Source organism: Pochonia chlamydosporia, chromosome 2, assembly GCF_001653235.2.
Source record: "Pochonia chlamydosporia 170 chromosome 2, whole genome shotgun sequence".
Taxonomy (NCBI): domain Eukaryota; kingdom Fungi; phylum Ascomycota; class Sordariomycetes; order Hypocreales; family Clavicipitaceae; genus Pochonia; species Pochonia chlamydosporia.
This window is the reverse complement of record NC_035791.1, coordinates 2,491,552-2,511,181: the sequence shown is the minus strand read 5'-3', so window position 1 is coordinate 2,511,181 and position 19,630 is coordinate 2,491,552. Positions and strand designations below refer to the sequence as shown.

Sequence of the window (19,630 nt, the reverse complement as noted above, 5' to 3'; positions counted from 1 at the left end):
GTTAGGCAGCCCGTTGCGGTCAGATTTCTCCATCTCTTGGTAGTGAACATCTTGCACATTCAGTGCTGCTTCGCAGATACGTGAAATATGCAACGTGACTAGCATAAGTCTTTGTCATAGCATTTTTATACCGTAGCCTGGTAAATCGGCTACATTACCGTATACTTGCATTTTGACAGCATGCATTATACTTTTTTGCTAAATCTTCTTGTCCGTCCATCGTTTTCAATTCCCGTTGCCCTCCAGATGGCCCTTGTCACCACACACCTGCCCATGTCGGCTCAACTGCACCAGGAACAACCAGGCCAGGCCCAACTCATTCTTTCACTCTCACCAAGCAAACCCCACCAACCCCGCTAGCTCGACATCCAAGCCGCAACAATTGAACCTCCCGACGTCACAGCACTACATCTTCAACAACAGCTTCAGCTCACCAACAAAACCACCAACGCAAATCCTCAAAAATGCAGTCATCCCGTCTCCCCCCAATACCCCCGGGCCCAACCGGCCCTCCCCGCCCAATAAACCACGTCAGCGACCTCAACGAGCCGTTTCCCACGCGCGACGCCCTCCAAGCAGCCACCAAGAACCACTCCCAAGGCAACTTCACCATATCAACCCGCAAGCTGCCCATATCCAAAGCCGGCGCCATCGACCAACTGACCGACAAAATCGGCATTCCCATGCCGGAGATGATCTTCGGCGACAACATCGTCTCCATCCTGCACAGACCGTCAAAGTGGTACTTTGAATTCAACACCCCGGACGCCCTCGACGCAGTGGACAAGACAGACAAGCACATGCTCAAGGTAGCGTACGCACGAGACTGGGAGAGCACCCGCGAAGGAACCACGCAGAGCATCAAGGAGGTCGTCAAGCCCTATGACTGGAGCTACTCGACCACATATGCGGGAACGGTGGGCGTAGCACAGGAGGGTGCGACCACTCCGCAGTTTCAAACGACGGACAAGACAATCCCAATTGAGTTGTTGAAGCGGCGCGACCCGATCCTCTTCTTCGACGAGGTGGTCCTGTACGAGAGCGAGCTAGACGACAATGGAATATCGATGTACAGCGCAAAAGTACGAGTACACCAGCAGCGCATGTTGATCCTATGCCGGCTTTTCATGAGACTGGACAATGTGGTTGTTAGATTGCGCGATACGAGGATGTACGTTGATTTTGAGACGGATGAGGTGTTGAGGGAGTATACTGCCAAGGAGGGCAAGTTTGATGACGTGAAGCGGGTATGTATTTGCTTCTTGGATATTGGCTTGATGACTAGTGAGTGCTAATTGTGTTTAGAAACTCTTCATGTCGGGGCGTTTACCGGATGATATTACGGTTGTCTTGCGGAATCCGAATGAATTGGATCCGTTGCTGGATGTTGTGGAGCATAAGACCGAGGCGGTTTGTTTGAAGTAACGTAGGTGGTGAGAGTTGGTGTATTGCATAGTTAGATATCATGGCGTTAAGGTCGCGGAATTGGAATTTGCTTCTCGGGACTGACACCATGTTGATCGTCGGAAGTAATGAATAAACAAGCGTTGCTGTTCCCAAGTACCTGAAACATCTCAATTGAAGGGTATATCCCCGTGGGATCAAGTATCATTAAGCAAACTATCCAGTAAATAGTTCAGCTACAGGCCCAACTACCAGGATACGAAACCACTATTCCACCCCATCCCATGCCATCATCAGGCGACCCCAAAAACTCCAGAGCATCAGTAATATAGCCCATTACGCCATAACTCATCAAGAACAAACACCGCCTATCGAGCCCCCGGCGGTGACGACGGCTCCGTCACCTCCTCAAACGACAACTCCCACTTATCAACCTCCTTGAACTTCTTCGTCGCCCTCTTCAACTCATCCGCATTCTGAACATCCTCCGTCACAGACGCCCCCACGTCAAAGGTATCATCTGGAAGTGGCTGAAACTGGCTATTATCCTGCTCGTCCTCCTCACTTTCATTCTCTTTATTTTCCTCACGATGATATGTCTTGGAGGCAGTTCTGGCGGAGCGGCGCACCGACACAGGTGTCTGCTTTGGCTTGAGTGCGTTTCGGTCTTGGCGGGAAGCAGCTCTGCTTGGTGGACGACTGCCCTTTCTGCGTCGTGGCCGGGTATCCTGCTCGTCATCCTGGCCTTCTTCATCGGTGTCAATGTCGAACTCCTCTCGGGTACGCTTATACCGTCGTTTGGGTAGGAGGTTTGCCAGGTCCGCAGTCGTGATGCGCGGGGAGCGCTGCTGCTTGGACCCTCTGGCCCGGGTGCCGTAGTTGGGTGAATGTGTGAGTGACGGCGGTGAAGACACGTCGGATAGGTCGTCCCTGTTGTTGCGGGCAGGTGTGGCGAAGGATGGACGACGGCGTTTCTTCGCTAGTGTATGAATGTCAGGCCAGATATTGTCGTCTGCTTCTGAGTCACTGCTCGCTGGAGGGGCGTTAATCTCATCCAGATCGATGGGTGTGACTGCTCTCGTGAAGCGGGCGGCAGGCGGCGACGGGGAAGCAAGTTCAGATAGCTCCGAGTCACTGCTGATGTCCATGCCGCCGTTGGCTTCGACCCGGGCGACCTTTTCGGGTCGAGAACTTTCAGATGGCGCGTTGTCCTCGCTCTTGCGCTTTCTGAGTGATCGTCTGCGCTCCCCAGCGGATGGTGACGGTGAAGCATCACGTTCCACATGGTGCTGACTGCTTCGTCTTGAGCGACGCCGATTATTAAGAGGTGTTGATTCTGCCTCTGGTGCGAACTCGCCCTCGCTTTCGAGCTCAGAGTCCCGAGCTACGCTTCCCGCTCTGCTGCTTGCCACGCTGCCGGCTACACTGCCGGTTTGTGACCGTGCTCGTCGTGATGTGGCGAGGATGCTGGGCTCCCTGGCACGTCTTCGGAAGACGCCAATGTTAAATGAGGAACTCACGCCAGGAGTATGCCCACTTCTACTACTTGGTCGGATGGGAGGATCGTTGCGTCCTATTATGCTTGACTGACGTGACCTAGGCCGTGTTTTGAAGTGGCTCAGAGTTGCAGACGAGCTGGCTGCTGAATGAGGCGCTTCGGGAACATCTCCGTCCGCGAAGCTATCGCCCAAATCTCCAAATACATCGTCATCCGCCAGATCCAAGCCAGTAGTATCCCTTCGCATAGCCGGCGTAGCCATAGCGCGTCGTCCAATTTCAATCGAGCTTCTCGTGTCTTCTGGGCCACTTGTTACTGTTGGATCCTCGTTGGCAAGACTCTCCAGAGCAGCGTCTCGCTTTTGGTTTGCGGTGTGAATAGCATCCTCTTCATCGAGACTCAGGCGAGTTGCCGCCGTAGATCGCGTAGATCGTGCGCGGCCTCTTGTTTGACCGCGCGGTTCATCTTCGTGATCGGTCACGGTCTTGGGCTCTGTTGGTTTTTGGTTGGTTGTTGTTGGCGGCGCTTGGCGCGCTCGCCTTGGTCGAGGCATGATTGGAAACGTGGTCGAGCAGAAGTGGTACTGGTTGCAAGATGTGTGCTATTAATCTATAGCCGGATGGAGAGGCGCATGTATAGAGGTCGTTGTGAGGCCAAAATCGAGTATTGTGACTTTCTTGTGTGAGGTTGGTTGCGCGTGCGGAAGTGGATATTTTGGAGAGTGATGCAGCCAAGACGCGTCGCGACGCGGACAAAACTCCAAATTGAACTAGCCCAGCATGGTCTGGGCTGCAATGCAGATTCACCATCTCGATTAGGAAACGGCAAGTACAAAGTCACTGCCTTGCAACGACTCTTACAGTATCGGCCAGATCAATTGCGTTTGTTCCCTTGGGTATACACTCTATTGAGATTCCATATTAATGCTTCTATTTCTTGGAGATTATACCTTCATTGCCTTGCCCAGGCTCCATGTGCACCATACCCAACCGACTGTTATACATGAATTTTACAACCAAAAAGGTGGTTAAAACCCAAATGGTACTTGAACCTTTTAAATGAGCGCCTGGCCCATAAACATGCTATTCTTCACTTCCGAAACAACATCTTTTCTGTCATTGTTGCCAACCAGAACAATACCTCTACCGCGACGACCCATTCGACCAGCTCGTCCGAGTCGATGAATGAAATCAATAGTTGTGTGAGGAACATCATACAGAATAACGTGTCGCACAGCTACTGTGTCGATGCCTCTTGATGCCAGGTCCGTAACCACAAGCGCTTTGACATTGGCCAGAGAGCGACGGCGACCACTAGTTGCTGCTGCAGGTGCTTGAATTCGTAGTGGTTCCGGGGACGTGAACGTCTCGAGAACTTCGCCATGCCTCTTCTCCGGGGTATCTCTGTGTAACGCTTGCGCATCTATTCCCTTTGATCGCAAGTACTCAGCCACCTCCTCCGTCTTTCCCCTCTCATTCACAAACACCAGCACGCGGCGAACGTCCACCTCGCCCTTCACCGGGCCTTCATGGGCCGACGCCTCCCTGCCGATGGTGTAGATTGCGTCTGCGCAAGCAAGATCCTTGTTGTTCCGATATGGATCTTTCGAGACATCAATGACGCCGAGTTGGACACGTCGCGGAATGGCGTGCAGGTTAGGCGTAGTGATGCGTACCATCTTGGGGTAATTCGTGGCCAAGTAGTTGTTCAGCTTCTTAGGGATGGTAGCAGAGCAACAAACGAGCTGCTTCAGGGACGGCATGGCGCGCTCGATAATGCTTGTCGTAACGGGCGCAAAGCTTCTATCCAGCAGGGAGTCGGCCTCGTCAACTATGAGGTGCGACACCCGGGACAAGATGTTGGGGTCGGAGTCGGCGATGGAGGCTAACAGGTGAGGGGTGGCGACGACAACATCAATCCCCTTTGGGCCGTAAATATTTCGCTGAATCTGCTGTGCTTTGAGGTCCGAGGATAGCATCTCCGTCTTGAACTTGGCGACGTGTGAAAGTGATTTTGATACTTTCATCACTTGCTGTGCCAGCTCAGCAGTAGGCACCAAGACGATGACCTTTGGTCTGGCCATTGTGGGGTGTGGCTCTTCAAATGGCTTTCCCTTGAAGCTTCCAGCTTGCTGACGTGCTTTCTCTTCCTCAAACCGCTCCCTGTATGCCTTAATATCTGGGTCCTCAGCTTCTGCCAGTTTGAGGGCGTCGATAGCTGGAAGGAGATAGGCCAGAGTCTTCCCTGAGCCTGTCTCTGCGGCCAAAAGGAATGATTTCATTTCCTTACTCGGGGTCTTATTCTCTCCTGGATTCGGCTGTCCTAATAGTGCGGGAATAGCCAGTCGCTGTACTGGTGTGGGTTTGATATTGACCATGTTTTTGAACAGCTCGTCCGTCACAGCTGACTGAAGTCCTGGCAACAAGTCAAACTGGTCAAAGGTCTCGTATTGAGCCATCTTGTCCTTCAAACCAACTCGTCTTCCGTACGAAACAGTAGCCAAAGCGCGCTGCATCTTCAGCGCCTTGCGGTCGTCGGGTGTTCTTCGCTCATCACGGCGCGGAGCAGCATCTCTGTCGTCGCTCTTTGACGATGCTTTTGACTGTCTAGGTGCTCGAGCTGGGTCGACGTTTGCGACTCGTCGGTTCATACCGGCAAAGGGCCCATCAATTGAGTCTTGCCGGGACCTGCGCCTGTCGGCAGAGGCAGGGGATCGATGGACTCTGTCGGAGAGCACCATGCGAGATGGTCTTGCCTTGGCTTGTCTTGACATGAAGCGCTGCGCAAGTGCAGGCTGGACCAGCGCGCGAGGGGCTATCCGACGACCAAGCGTGGATATGCATAATGAACAGACCGAATTCGACGCCATGGCCTGCATTATGCGTCCGTCGTCGGGCGTGGCGTGTGAGTAGTTGGCGTGGATAGATGCGAAGAGGCGATTCGGATTTTTTTGTCCCTGGCGAGAAACTGGGTCCTGTTGGCGGCAGATCGGCGCTAAAGGCGCCGTTTGTGGCTTGAGTGTTCTCCGAGCATTGTGCAACATTGAACATTGAATCCAATTGACTCCACAAACTCGCTGGTGGCACTTGACCATCTGGATTGGTCTCGTGAGAGGAAGCAGGCATTGCACTCATCTTCTGATATCAGAATGTTCAACTGGTATCCATTTCCGCATTGCGAAGCATAATTAATTCAAAGTACTATTGCCATAGCCAGTTTGCCCAAGACATGAGTTGAGTTCGGAGCACTCCGCTCCATTACTTACACCAAGCAAATTGAGGCTCTCCCATACTGCCAAGGTCAATAACACGTCAAAGTCCCAGTTTGTCATAGCCGCTCCAATCCACAACATTTCCATTAGCAAACAATTTCCAAGAAAGTCATCGTGCCATCCCAAAATGACTAGATGCCGAGGCTGAGTAAACGACCTACATCCAAATTGCATGGCTTACGTTCATGCGAGTGAGTGATGGCCAACTGCAAATCATCAACTCATCAACCCCGCATCTTTACGCACCACGGCCCGCTTGTCCAGCACTTGCCTGCTGAAGTTTGGTCCATTTGGTCTAAGTGTGCCAATCGGTGTACCTGGCGCTGGGAGTTCGATATTAAATTGTAACGTTGCCAACTTGGGACCCAAACGAGCCGACGGGCCAACCAAAAATCATCCGATGGTCACTTTGGTGCAATAAGCATTCAATTTGATTGTTAACTTTGATATGACTTGCTCTGCACGGATTTAGATACGTACATCACCTACCTCAACTCCAACCATATATATACATACAACATCTCACACACTTGACAACTCACTTACACACAACCTCCTCCTCCCCACCACAAACACAATGACCAGCCCAACGCTTCTCGAACGCCTCAACCGAGACGGCTTCGTCCTCGTCCCCAAAGCCTTCACAGGCGAAACCCTCGAAAAACTCCGCCAAGCCGCCTCAGCAGCAACATCCAACGCCCGCGCCGGCAAATGGCCCGACGTCCGCACCCTTCCCAAGCAATTCCCGCCCTGGAAGATCGACGGGCCAAACCCAGCCGCCGAGGGTATATGGGGTGTCCAAGGCGTGATGCACCCAGACATGCCGTTCCAAGAGGAGTTCATCAAGGTCTACTTCTCGGACGCCATCATCAATCCTACTCTGGAGCTTCTCCAATGCTCAAGAGACGACCTGGTCATGGAACTCTTCAACCTGCTCGTCCGGCCAGACCATGACTTTGAGCTGCGCTGGCACAGGGACGACATTCCACCTACGGCTACTGCCGAGGAAGAACTGGAGCGGTTGAACAAGCCTGCTTTTTCGGCGCAGTGGAATCTCGCGCTGTACGAGGATGCGAGTCTGGTCGTGGTGCCGGGGTCGCATCTCCGCGCGAGGACTGACACGGAGAGGAATGCTGATCCGTATGAGAAGACGCTGCCGGATCAGTTGGTTGTCAAGATGGAGCCTGGGGATATCGTGTTTTATAACAATAATATTGTGCATAGGGGGGTTTACGACGCGACGGTGGAGAGGATGACGTTGCATGGGAGTGCTGGACATGTGGATGGTGCGAAGTTGAGGGCGAGGAATGTTTTGCAGCATGGACTGAGGAATTGGATTGATAGGTTGGATTTTGGGGTGTTGGACGGCGAGGAGAGGAAGTTGGCAGAGCATATGAAGGGGAATTTGGTCAAGATGGGACAGGATGTTGGTGATGTTGGATATTCGCTGTCGGGGTGAGTTGAAGTTGAATACATGTCTGTAGAGGCTGTAACTTTCAGTCTATTCACACATTTGAAGCAAAACACCGTCACAATATCGTGTATACATCTACATCATGTACACAAACTTCGACATCTTCACAAGCACCCATCCCATCAAGCCAACCCCCTCGCAACTTCCCCAACCGTCGCCGGCCCACTCCCAATATCATTGTAATCCTTTGAACAGAAATACACCCACCCAAGGCCCTTCTCCTTCACCGTCCCCAAATACTTCCTCACCAAACCCCCATCCGCAACACTCCCATCAAAAGCCGTCCCCTCAAAATGATGCACAATCACCGCCCCCTGCCCTCTCTTGTCCACCGGAACATTCGCATCAATCGTCATCCCACTCTTATACTGCGGCCCCAGCGCACAATTCAAACAACTCTCAAACGCAACCACCACATCACACACCCCATAATACGCCGCGTCAACCGCCGCTCCAAAATTACACACCGTCGTAATCGCCCTTCCGAACGTGGATTTCGCAAACCCCACCACCTCTTTCATGTACGCCGCATCCTGTGCCGATTCGTCGAAAAAGATGCCCTGGACGGAGATGTTCGCCCCCGTGTAGGTGTCCCAGTTCTTCCAGGTGGTGATGTTGTGCTTGACTTCGTCGAGCGGTGATTTGGCGTAGTCTGTGCGCACGTAGCCTATGGTTTTGATGTTGGCATGGGCGTTGAGCTTCGACACGCCGGTTATGTAGTTGATGTCGTTGTTGCCGGGGAGGTAGGTGCCTCCTGGGCCGTTTTGGGGGTCGATGACGGTGAGCCAGCGGAGGAATGGGTTGGATGATGCTGCGGTGAGGACGGGCGTCCAGTTTGCTGCGCCGTCGTTGTATGTTGCGGATGGGTAGACGTATAGTGGGAGGAGGATGCCCGTTGCTGAGGCGGTGGTGATGAGGGCGGATGGGATGAGGAAACGCATTTTGGTTACGGGTTCTGGAGTTGCGGCAAGTTGGAGTTGGTTATGGATGAGTTTGAAGGGTTTCGATGAATGGTCAAAGGAGTGCTTTATGCTTTATATACCTAGGTAGGTTTCGAGGAAGGCATTTTGTTTAGTGATTCCCATGTAAGCAACACCAACTCCTTCTCAGCCCCCATTACGACTCTGACACTCCCAGCTCGGCATTAGCGGATCCTGGTAATTCGTGATACGATACGGGATATCAATGTCGAGGTCCTTCGGGCCGCTTAACCGAGCTGGGGTTGCGCCGTGCTCGGCAGTTGCAAAATACCTACAATTCGAGGAGTATCTGGTGTTGTGGGCCGGAAAGGCTCACTCTGGAACCAATATCATTCCAATAGTCCGGAGGAGGTAGGAGATTGCCCACTGGCTACATACAGTATGTAAGACAAGGCAGTTGCATCGGTGAGCAATTAGCGCCTTTGGATTTGAGCTGAAGGATTCGGTCCCCAGCGTTCGGTTTAATGCCGAGTATTTCATCCGCTCGAGTTACACAAACCGCCTTATCGTAAGACTAGTACTTGTGATCTGCTTCCTGTCGGCCTGCTATATCCTAAGCGTCGGCTAGGAATATACGGAGAGGGAAGGTGGTGAACCTACTAAGGCACCCAATGTATGCGGTTGCCCGTCCTTGATGTGATATGTTAATTATACCTACTTGTGAGTAAAAGCTGTCCATAGAACTGTTCATGGAAAGGCGTTGAGAATGGTGGGCTAGAGGAACAATTGCTCCTTTTCTATCCATCACCGGCATGAGTTGCTTCATGCCGTACTGACCCTGCTTCGGATGAGCTACCGATATCCCGCCAAGAGGGGAGAGTATGCCGAACTCCCGGCAAGGTCATGCATTTCTGCTCCTGCAATACGTTAGAACGGGTCGCCATCATCTCTGAAACGTGTACACAGTGTTCAAGTCAAGGGTTTGAGTTATACATTGTGTAACTAGCCTTACTGATCTCGACCGAGGGAACCAACAGCAGTTCCGTCTGCACGTTTGAGAAGTGCTCAACAAGCTGCACCCTGTTCACTAACGATACTGAAATATAAATCGCTTAAGCCTAATCCTAATTGTCCAACATAGGTCATCGTGCACCCATCACCATCCACGCTAACCCGGGACGAAGAATTGACATCCTGTATCCGTATGCTTTAACCGCAAGATATTCGTCGAGCAACACCATTGTCATCATACTTTGCCAGCTTTCATCACTAGGCCACTGTCCTCATCGGTTGTGCTCCCGTCACCCTCGTACTTTGTGCCAAAACGTACATCACCCGAAGCCTTGGGTTCCTCGTCAATGCAGCTTAATGAGACTGCAGATATTGGACGGCCAAAGCTACTTCTAGACGTCCTGTTGTCTCGTTTTCTCATCGATATCGGGCTTAATTGTCCGCCATTGCCGTCGGATGAGTCGACGCTTGTTCTCCTCGACGTTGCTGGAGTCGAATGTTGTCCGTCTTCCATGCTCGATCGTCCCTCGTCCGTACTGGATTGGATCTTCCGCAAGGTATCAATCACCGATGACCTATCGGAAGGAAACTTCTCTAGCGTGGGATCGTCCATGTCTACGTCCCCCAGACTACAACCACTGTCTGACGGCATCGAATTGGGCGATTTCGGGTTCTTCCCAAAGAATTCGTGGTCGAGGCCGTCGTCAACAAATTCGTACGCTCCCAAGGATTCATGAGCGAATAAAGGTGTGGCAATTTCCTCCTCCACCGGCATGTCGCTGTCCGCACGTCCCCTGATGGGGATGGGTGATGGTACCGTCGTGTCAAGCTACTGGCTCATCAGTGTGAACGTCGGGACAGAAAGCAACGTAAAGATTGCCAAAATGAGCTCACCTTGTCTAATTTTGCTGCCGTATCGGCAACTTCTGCAGCAACTTCGGCAACTTGCTTGATGGGAGTTCTGGATCTTTGCTCAGCCTCATTCAGCTGCTTGTCTCGGAACACATTGGGCAGCAGCGACTTGGGGCCCGAGGCCATGATGGTATGCTGGCCCGGTGCTACGGGGCCATCATCCTGCCGTTCGGTGGCTTCGACGAGCGGTGTATGGGCTCTGTCCGTGGTATTGCTTGTTACAGGGACTTTGAGAAGATTACGAGGCTTTCCATTGTCATCGTGGACTTTTTTTTTTTGCGTAAGTTATTAGCTTCAACGCTTTGCTTGTCCAGCTTATCATCAATCATTATGGAGGGAATAACTAACCGACGGTAGCATGTTCATCTAGGACCCAACCGTCTTGGTTGCCAACTTTAAACTTGTAGTAATACTCCTTCCCGGCTTCGACGGGAATCTGAATGGTAAAGTGGTGCTCCCCAGATTCGTCAATGACGCCATGCATCTCTTGCGGCTCCCACTGCGGATCGGAGAATGTGCCAGCAACCGACACGGGAGGTGCAAGGCCCCGTTTCCGATAGCTGACAGTTACCGGCACTTTGTTTGTGGACATATTGTGTTGGAAGTAGAAGGAGAAGGAGGAGGAGGAGGCCAAGATTAATTTGAAGATGGAGATGAAGATGATGAAGCCACCACGATGCGCGCCGTTAAGAGGTTCAGACTGTTTGCTTGATGGATTGTAGTTGACGGGCAGCGTTGCTTTGCTTGCAGGTTTGGTGGCGACAAAAAGAGTATGGAGACGCAAGCTCCCCGAGCTTCGCAAATAGTTTACACGAGCTCAAGCGGCCGCAAGGAATAGTGTAATTGATTCGTTCAATCAGACAAAGGCTTCAGGCGTTGGTTGGGTCCAGTCCAGCGTCATAAGATGATGAATAGAATGAAAACCAACGGCTGGTTCGGAAGGTGTAAATGGCAAGTCTGAGTTTAGTTGGGCACGAGAATGACGACGCCGAGGCATCCAAGTCCCATCTCTCAGGCTCAAATGGCTAAATGGTCTGGTACAGTACTTCCATGTAGCCATAAACCTGCTCTTGTTCTCCAACTTGATTCAATGTTCCATCCAGATGTCAGCCTGGTGCTTCCCCGCGTTGGGCTGGCAGCCATCAGATGCCTTTCTGGTCTGGCTTGCTCGAGTCTACACAGCTCAATTGGGCGGGATGTGAGGAGGGATGTACATGTGTTGTACTTTGGCTGCATTGAGTCTGAAGTGGTATCAAATGTATTTGATACAAGTACCCAAGTACCTTTGAGCTGGCCCCATCAGGTGCATGTGTGTTGATTGCAACGGTGAGCTCTGAAGTGGACATCAAGATGAACTGATGCATCAAACGGACCAATCGAAGTGCGTGGCGCCGAACCATCAGGTGCTGTACTTTGTAAAGTCACCGTCTTTGAACTTCAAGGTTTGTTTGACCTGATCCAACAGCCTGCTAAAGATTGGCTGGCGCCCGGTTACCAACCGACATTACTTGTACTCCGTATGAGCAATATTTCTAATTCGCCTCGGACAAAATCCTCGCTCAACATGGCCAGCCTTGTGGACCATGAACCGGCCCGCCATATTGAACGACATCGAACACGGAAGCGAATGCGTGATTGCAATTAATTGCCTTCTTATCCTTGACATCCCGTTGACCTAGATGAGCTTAGCTTAGCTTACCTTAGCTCCCTCCCCACGTTCGATCTCATAAAAATTCCCAATGTGGGGCTACAACTTCGAACTTGACCGATTTCACTGCTGCACGGCGGCCACACAGCATTTGTCACGTAACCATCACCGGCAGGAACATCTTCACATGAACAACCGCATCAGGACTGCCAGCAGTGACTGTCATCTTGATCAGTCGTGAGTGATTTCGAGGTGCGTGATTTGGTGGTACGAGGTGCCTAGGCCACCATGTCCATCCCGCCGCAGCTCATCCGCGTGAAGCGCAAGCGGGTTGACGAAGCCCCCGTCCAATTCCTCCGTACGTCTTTCTCCAACACAAACCACTCCCGACGCCGACTTGATTACTTACTGATTTTGTAGAGTTTGATGCCGACTCGAAACGTCACCGAAGTGGAAGCAATTGGGCGTATCAGCGCCGCGAAGCAGCCAGTCAACAACCCCAACGAGAGAGCAAATCCACCCAACCTGTCATCCATGTCTCGGCACCAGACGACGTCCCGAGTTCAAACAAACGTCAACATGATACGCAAATACCTACTAAGCAAACGCAGCCTAGCAGCGAGCCGTCAGGTCTTCTCGAGCCTCGACGGTTTCATGTCTCAAAATCCATGCTGGCAAAAGGCAGAACCCAAGGTTCGGGCTCTGGAATCTCCAAAAAGACGAGATATGGCCCTGCAGTGTTCGTAGAGTCCACGCGAAAGAAGAAGGTTCCGAAAACACGACGCAGTCTAGCGTCTGGACAGCTCCCGATACAGCTTGAACATGATATGCAGCCAACCGAACAGACTCCAGAAACTGGCGTAGAGCAGAAACAATTGAAGCGGCCAGGGGTAGCTAATAAAGCCCGCACTACGACTTCGCAGAATGAGACGCCAGATCGGCCACCTCTACCGGAATCCCTCATGAACCGTCATAATGAGGACATGGAAAAAATAGCAAATGATATGAATGCATGGGTGCTCAATGAGCTTGGCGCGAGCCTTGAACAAATAGACAAGGACAATAAGCCGCTGAGATTCAAGCCAAAGAGCCCAGCCAAGAGGTTCCATGAGCGACACCCAGAGCTTGCGCCCCCTCAAAGCTCAGCCACCTCTACCGACACCACAATGAGTGACATTAGCGATGAGGAAGGCGATGACAGCGATTGGGTCATTGAGGAATACGTCCGTATTCCAGCGAACTCTGTGGCATTGGACGTAGCACCGGCAGATGTTGGTATTCTAGTTTTCGAGGACGAGGACGAAAGCCTGCTCTTCTTTGGATCAGCATGGGATGAGGACGATGAGCTTGGGGAAGACGAAGAAGATGAGAACGGTAAGCTTACCTCACCATAGATTTGGCCCAAAGAGCAGAAGCATTGTGCATACTGACAGCCTGCCAGCGGAAAACTATTACACTGCAGACTATCCCGAGGATGAAGTAGACTCTGACGACGAATATGGTCGAGACGCCTACCTGTATCGCCACGGCAATAACTCAGACGAGGAAGAGTACGATAACGAGTACTACGAAGAACAGGACGAAATGGTCCTCGAGGGCGGTATCGGCGATGACGACGACGCCCGTATGGCACGCATCAAAGAATTCATGAAGCGCAACTCCGCATTCCGATAACAGTTTCAATACACAATCACATTGTTTCCCATCTTCTACCGCCACCCCCCTCCCCTCATGGCCAGTACAGTCTGGTTCCATATACCGCATGGTCCATGATTCCCTTCGCCCCTCCACTACGGACCGACCCTATTCATAGCAAAGCTTCCAAAGTATGCCGCTGCGCAATCATACATGCCTACCCGTCCCGCATGCGTAGCCGGGCAACAAACAATGCGGGGTTATGCACAAAGGGTTCAGCTTTCCTTTATTCCAAATCCCTCCGGAAACGGAAATGGTTGAGGAGGAAAACACAAAGGGTTCAAGAGCTGCCCCGTGAGCCCACCTTGAGCGGTTCGCAGGTGGTTTGTGCCGTGCGGTGCGATGCCCACTATGCGCAAAATAGGTGCATCTGGTGGGGAAAAGGGTCTTTTCCGGACCATCAGGTGGGAAACCACCCAGGACGAAAAGCTGTGATCAAGAGACGGGCCTTGACAGCAAGAGTTCATGCACCCTCTTTGTCGTGCCCGGGAACGGAAGGGACGGACAGAGGGGGAGATCTTACTTTCCCGTGGTCTGGGCATACTGTACATGAAACGGGAATGCGAAGGGACACGAGCCAGAAGAAAGATGGAGAAGATACGGAGTAGGAATATGCTAGATTATCGGCCTTTGCGGGGGTTCGTGCATGCTTGCTCGGCCAAATATTGGACCAACTTTTGCGTCATGGGTCATCGCCGGGGTGACCGGTTTGAGACCCTCTGTGACGAGGAGGGGGGTCATTCATTCATGATGGGTGGATGGATGGATGGTCTTATCGAACAAAGAGCCGATTGCACAGAATTTCGCTTCATCATATAGAAATAGAATGCATAATAATAGTAATGTTATTCAGTATATTGTACAAGTCTTATCGAAATCAACACACTAGTGCCGTTGCCATTATACGTACACAGACGTCAAACCATGTCTTTCGTAGACATAACATTTCATGCCGTCTTCATTATGGTGATAATGAAATTTCTTTTGGGGCTCATAGGCCATAACTCCTCTAGTCATACACAGCATTAAGCCAGCCTTGGAACCAAAAGCTTTTTGATCCGTCGTGTGCCAGTTACTCCCAATGCTTGAAAACCCTCCTGGTAGATAGATATGCATATCCAGTACTGTGGTGTAAGAAAAAAAAAGCAATCTTTTTTTGCAAAACTGCCATGAGACATAGGAAAGTATTATATGTAACCAAGGAAATAAAGACTGTCCGTACGTTGAAATAGTGTACAAGAGGCCGCCCACGTCGTATTAAAATGAATGTCGTTGCCATGCCGCGTTCTTTTTTTGGTTTGGTAAAAATAAAAATGGTGTCATGTCTTTTGTCTTAGAGCTTGAGACGTCTTTGCTCCTTTCTCTTTCTTCGCTCTCGCCTGTCACGGTACTGCATCGCGCGCTTTGCGGCTAGTACATATAAGTTAGTGTTGAGATGATAAGCAAGTACATAGATGAACTTACCCCAGTCTTGAGACTTCCGCTTCAGCTCAGGGTCAACCCAGGAATAATGGATGGCGCGTTCAGGATAGCGTTGGGCCAATCCAAGCGGCTCCATCGGTTTGTCTTGGCTGTCTCTTTCACGGCACTTGATGCTAATGTGCTTGGGCTCCAGATCATCCTCATTGTCAAAGATTAACCAGCCATCCTGATCCCAGAGAGGAATCCTCTGGTTCATACGGTAGTACCAAGCTTGTAGACCTTGTACAGTTCTCTCGGGCGTTCGGCCAAACATGGCAGCAAAATCTTGCTTAATACGTTGCCACTTCAGCTTCTTGTCGTGCCAGGCGTAAATGATGAAATCTCCTTCCTCGGTGGTATACTTCTGATTGATGTGTCTGTTCTCGCCGTCCGGAGGAGGGCTGGGGTATCCATCTAGGCCAGAGACGCCATGCACATATGCATCATTCATATGATAAGGAGCATAATGGTCCTGGGAAACGTATGCTTGCAGTGGAGGTAAAGGCTGGGGAAGGATAGAGCTTCGCCTCAGGCTGGGGAGTGGCGAGGGGGGGGTGTAAGGACGAGCAGGACCGTAAGACCTTGCAAGAGCCTCAACACCAAGATCAAATTCCTCGAGGCTAGGAAGCCGCACCAGGGAGCAGCTTCTTGGGCTGTCTAAGCGAGCAACACCGGGAAGAGGAGAACAGTCTCTAGAGATGCTCGGAAAGGGAGCTGACCATGTTAGTTAGCATATCAGTTTAGGCATCCGTTCGTGATAGAAACTCACCCTCAAGCTTCAATCGTGGACTACTTGATGTTGATTCTGGTGGGGTTTGAGGGTGGACCATGGGCTTAGGGAGCATAATGGAAGGGATGTCGTCTGAAAGTTTCCTTGGTGTACAACTGTCGCTATGAGTAATCGCTTTGATGCCCATCTTTGTTGAGCTTCCTGCAAACGACGAACCGCCATGCTCAAGCGGCTCTTGGAATGTCGAGTACATCTTAGTCAACAATCAGTTTCGCGTGAATCGATGTGCTTTATTGCAGATGTGTTGAAATTTCGATGATGCTTTCAGAGACGTATGCGACTGAGACTGCGGAGTTGATGTAGAGTGCGTTAAGACACGAAAAGGGTTCTATGGGCCAACAAACGAGGGAGGAAGTAAGTGGGTTAAGTAAATAGGGATGGATGAATCTTAAAGTCGATGAGCACGACAGGCACAGAAAAGGAACGGCCACTCAGTGATTAAATGACACAAACACGAGGGCAAGAGGGGTGCCGGTGTTCTTGTACTCCATGACGGGTGTCGAGACCCTGGTGATCGGAAGGCGTCTGATCACTTTGCTAATGCACCAGGTTTCTTCTTCTCTCGCGAGTACCTGAATCACCATGATAAAATCCGAAAGAGGGTAGGACAAATGAGGATTGTCTTGAGCTGTTGGAGGGGGGTCTGTGTGTATGCCCCTGGTCAACTTTGGAAAAGAGGCGAGACCCAAGCAAGCTGGAGTACGGCTAGTGAGACCAGGAAAAAGCAGGGTGGATCGTCGTGCAGAAATCGACATAAACGGTACCTGCGGCAGCGGAGAAACAAAGAAAACAACAAGGCCTGATACTGTCGACGCCCCAGCAGGTATCAGTATCAGTATATTGCCTTTGCTTTGGGCTGCCTGTGCACTGCAGATGCGCAGACGCCTCGCAAATCATACACAATGCCAAGTGGTGGATATAACGAGATGAGGCTAGTGGCGGGGTGCAGTCGACAGGGATGCCAAAAGACAATAGAGAAACGCAACCTTGAAGCTGTTGCTTGTGCATATCAATTGGCCCATACTGTGAAGTACGTACCCAACATGAACAGAGATGTGATGGTGCTCACCAGCAATTCAGGAAGCCCTCCTCCAACGGCGAAATGAAACGGTAAAGACAACAACAACAACAACAACAACAAGCCGCTGAACCGAGGACTGCAGAGACCTGTCTTCTACACACTGGTGGTCAGCACCGAACTGTCCACGCAAGGGGACGATGAAAGATCTCAACCCACTATATCGTGCAGTGCTGTATTGTAATGGGGACACAACTCACCGAGATCCTTGGCTCCAAATCTCTCTCCCTCGATAGGCTTTTGCAACACTAGCTAGCCATTGTCCATCCTCGATAGGATGTGGTTGTGTGGGGACGAGCGATATGGACCACACACCCGCAACAGTCTCACCCACATTACTCCGTACGCCAGCCCAAGTTGGAGGTTTGCAAGTACAGACAGACTAACGAACATAGTCCGTCCACGGCCAAACACATACGACATGCGACATGCGACATCCTCTTCGTACTTTTGCCTGTCCGGCCATCCTGCCAAACTGCACAGTACATGCCACTTGGCACAAAGAGCCGTTGGTTGTTGCTGCCCGGTCACGCTTACAGCCATGGCTACCAGGGGTGCCGCTCCATTGGGACCTCTCTTGACTGGATGTGAGAAGTTTTGGCCGTTTGCGGCATATTACACCACTCCATGGTTCCATGAAGGCGTGTGACCAGGCAAACAAACCAAAATAACCGCAACAAGTGTCTGATGTGCTGCCCGGACCACAAGGTATGGTCGGGTCTGGACTGCGGGCTGCGTTGCGGCAGGTGGTGAAGCGCGAAGATTGCGGAGCCTCAGCATCCTCAATACCAAAAAGTTGTTGCCACAGAGGAACCCAAACGCACATAGTCTGGAGATGCGTGCACTGTAACTTGCAGGCAGGGGGGGTTTAGTTAGATGGCCCATTGTTGTTGCTCAAGCGTAGTGTATTCGTGCCCTTTGTAAATGTCACTGAGATCGACGCCACCACTGATAGTTGTGAATGGCTTGTAGTGATAACCCCAGGGCTTTCACTGGTTTGCATGTAGAAAAAACAACGGGATCTGACCTGTAACCAAATGGCCGAGAGTCTCGGACGGCTGGTGGTGGTGTGGCTCACCATATGACACTCGTTACGGCCTCCTTGGTTAGCTGTTGCTTTGCCCAATACACTAAGGTTTCTTTTTCGTCTTCAGGTGCGACGGCTAGCCTCTGTGTGTGTGAGAGTTGTGTGTGTCTGTCTAGCCAATGCAGAGCATACGCAGGGTCACCAGAATTATGCCTGCCTGCCCGAGCGTGCAACAAATGCATATCGATCTTCACAGGAGTCCCCAGATTGACCCAGGATGATACACTTGCTTGCGGCTGCTCAGACTGGACGCATCGGTCTGGCCCCAAATGAAAACAAGAGGCCACTCGATTCGACGTTTTGGTAATGGAGCGGGGAGCAGCGAAAATAGAAAAGATAAACCAAACTCCAACCAGACAAAGGCGGGCCGACAGCGTCCAGTTTGCTCAAAGAAAAGCCTGTCTGTGCTGGGACGATAGTGGACTGTGCCAGTGGCCCGGGGTAGAGGGTGCGCCTGGCTTGGCAGACAAGCAGACTCTCTGACTGATGTTGTTGTTGCTGTTGTGTGCGTGTGCGTGTGTGTGGTTTTTTTTTCTTTTTCCAGTCCGCAAAAGGAGGAGGGGTGTTGATGTTCAAGGGAGGAGGTGAGGTTGGAGGAGCAGCGCAAGGGGCACAAGGCGGCTGGGGCACTTTCTTTTTGAGCCTCCACTCGGCTGCCATCCAACTGTCAAACCCTCGCAAGCCCCGGCAAGGGCCCGTTGAGGCGTCTACACAAAGCAGTGGCGCTAAGCCTAATACGGGGTTAGTGTCCTCGGAAGGGCAGGACACCTCGACTCCACCTGCCCGAGTGACGCGATCTCATCCGAACCAGACAGGACATGGATGAACAAGGATGGACCAAACTGGATGGACCCAGCCAAGAGAATGTCGGACCTCTGAACGGCTGACTCTGGCTCCAGTCAAGTGCAGTGCCAGCAGTAAGTGCTCCGTATGCCTGGTGCCAGCCTTTGACCTCAACCTTGACCTTGACCTCGACCTCGACACACAGACATCGCCGCCCGTTTTCGTTCCTGGCTGGCTTTATCGCCAAAAGAAAAGCTTGCGCCAACACGACTCAACACCATCCTGCCAGTATTATGCGTAGTGCAGTACTAGTTCTTGTATAGTACAGTCAGCCTGCCTGAGAGTTCTGTTCTGGCCAGGATGCGTCTCTTGCCTCGACGGTATCTTCAGTCATTCGTTCGCAGCCGGTGGAGATTGCCAACAATCTTTTGGCTGGCTTGCCAAATAAATATTTGCTTTGCCAGCTACCTTGTCCTGCAGGTCCAGATGCAGAGAGCTCCTCATCTTCATTTTATTTCTTTTTTTTTTTTTCCTTCCTTACATTAGTTCTGGGCTATTCGCAGCCAAATCCTGGATCTAGCATCACCAGGCGACACAA

At 51.5% G+C, this 19,630-nt stretch overlaps 9 protein-coding genes across 9 annotated transcripts; 3 read left to right on the top strand and 6 right to left on the bottom strand.

Moving 5' to 3' along the window:
• Positions 1-464: 464 nt before the first annotated feature.
• Positions 465-1,425, top strand: VFPPC_02878 (TipA protein; the record flags this gene model as incomplete). The annotated part of the gene is made up of 2 exons (XM_018282459.1): positions 465-1,247; positions 1,306-1,425. The coding sequence occupies 2 exons, from the start codon at positions 465-467 to the stop codon at positions 1,423-1,425; spliced, it is 903 nt and encodes a 300-aa protein (XP_018146937.1).
• A 347-nt stretch (positions 1,426-1,772) lies between these two features.
• On the bottom strand, positions 1,773-3,455 carry VFPPC_02877 (ATP-dependent RNA helicase Mrh4; the record flags this gene model as incomplete). Its single annotated transcript, XM_018282458.1, has 1 exon — positions 1,773-3,455. One exon carries the CDS (start codon positions 3,453-3,455, stop codon positions 1,773-1,775), a length of 1,683 nt encoding a protein of 560 aa, XP_018146936.1.
• A 501-nt stretch (positions 3,456-3,956) lies between these two features.
• VFPPC_02876 (ATP-dependent RNA helicase Mrh4) lies at positions 3,957-5,771 on the bottom strand (the record flags this gene model as incomplete). The annotated part of the gene is made up of 1 exon (XM_018282457.1): positions 3,957-5,771. One exon carries the CDS (start codon positions 5,769-5,771, stop codon positions 3,957-3,959), a length of 1,815 nt encoding a protein of 604 aa, XP_018146935.1.
• Positions 5,772-6,750: 979 nt separating this feature from the next.
• On the top strand, positions 6,751-7,632 carry VFPPC_02875 (phytanoyl-CoA dioxygenase; the record flags this gene model as incomplete). The annotated part of the gene is made up of 1 exon (XM_018282456.1): positions 6,751-7,632. One exon carries the CDS (start codon positions 6,751-6,753, stop codon positions 7,630-7,632), a length of 882 nt encoding a protein of 293 aa, XP_018146934.1.
• Positions 7,633-7,769: 137 nt separating this feature from the next.
• VFPPC_02874 (cell surface spherulin 4-like protein) lies at positions 7,770-8,588 on the bottom strand (the record flags this gene model as incomplete). Its single annotated transcript, XM_018282455.1, has 1 exon — positions 7,770-8,588. One exon carries the CDS (start codon positions 8,586-8,588, stop codon positions 7,770-7,772), a length of 819 nt encoding a protein of 272 aa, XP_018146933.1.
• A 1,225-nt stretch (positions 8,589-9,813) lies between these two features.
• Positions 9,814-11,082, bottom strand: VFPPC_02873 (hypothetical protein; the record flags this gene model as incomplete). Its single annotated transcript, XM_018282454.1, has 3 exons — positions 9,814-10,407; positions 10,473-10,756; positions 10,839-11,082. 3 exons carry the CDS (start codon positions 11,080-11,082, stop codon positions 9,814-9,816), a joined length of 1,122 nt encoding a protein of 373 aa, XP_018146932.1.
• Positions 11,083-12,426: 1,344 nt separating this feature from the next.
• On the top strand, positions 12,427-13,812 carry VFPPC_02872 (transcription factor Iwr1; the record flags this gene model as incomplete). Its single annotated transcript, XM_018282453.1, has 3 exons — positions 12,427-12,496; positions 12,559-13,512; positions 13,580-13,812. 3 exons carry the CDS (start codon positions 12,427-12,429, stop codon positions 13,810-13,812), a joined length of 1,257 nt encoding a protein of 418 aa, XP_018146931.1.
• Positions 13,813-15,166: 1,354 nt separating this feature from the next.
• On the bottom strand, positions 15,167-16,277 carry VFPPC_02871 (hypothetical protein; the record flags this gene model as incomplete). Its single annotated transcript, XM_018282452.1, has 3 exons — positions 15,167-15,243; positions 15,298-16,008; positions 16,064-16,277. 3 exons carry the CDS (start codon positions 16,275-16,277, stop codon positions 15,167-15,169), a joined length of 1,002 nt encoding a protein of 333 aa, XP_018146930.1.
• Positions 16,278-16,515: 238 nt separating this feature from the next.
• On the bottom strand, positions 16,516-16,839 carry VFPPC_17562 (hypothetical protein; the record flags this gene model as incomplete). Its single annotated transcript, XM_022429260.1, has 1 exon — positions 16,516-16,839. One exon carries the CDS (start codon positions 16,837-16,839, stop codon positions 16,516-16,518), a length of 324 nt encoding a protein of 107 aa, XP_022285713.1.
• Between the last annotated feature and the right edge of the window lie 2,791 nt (positions 16,840-19,630).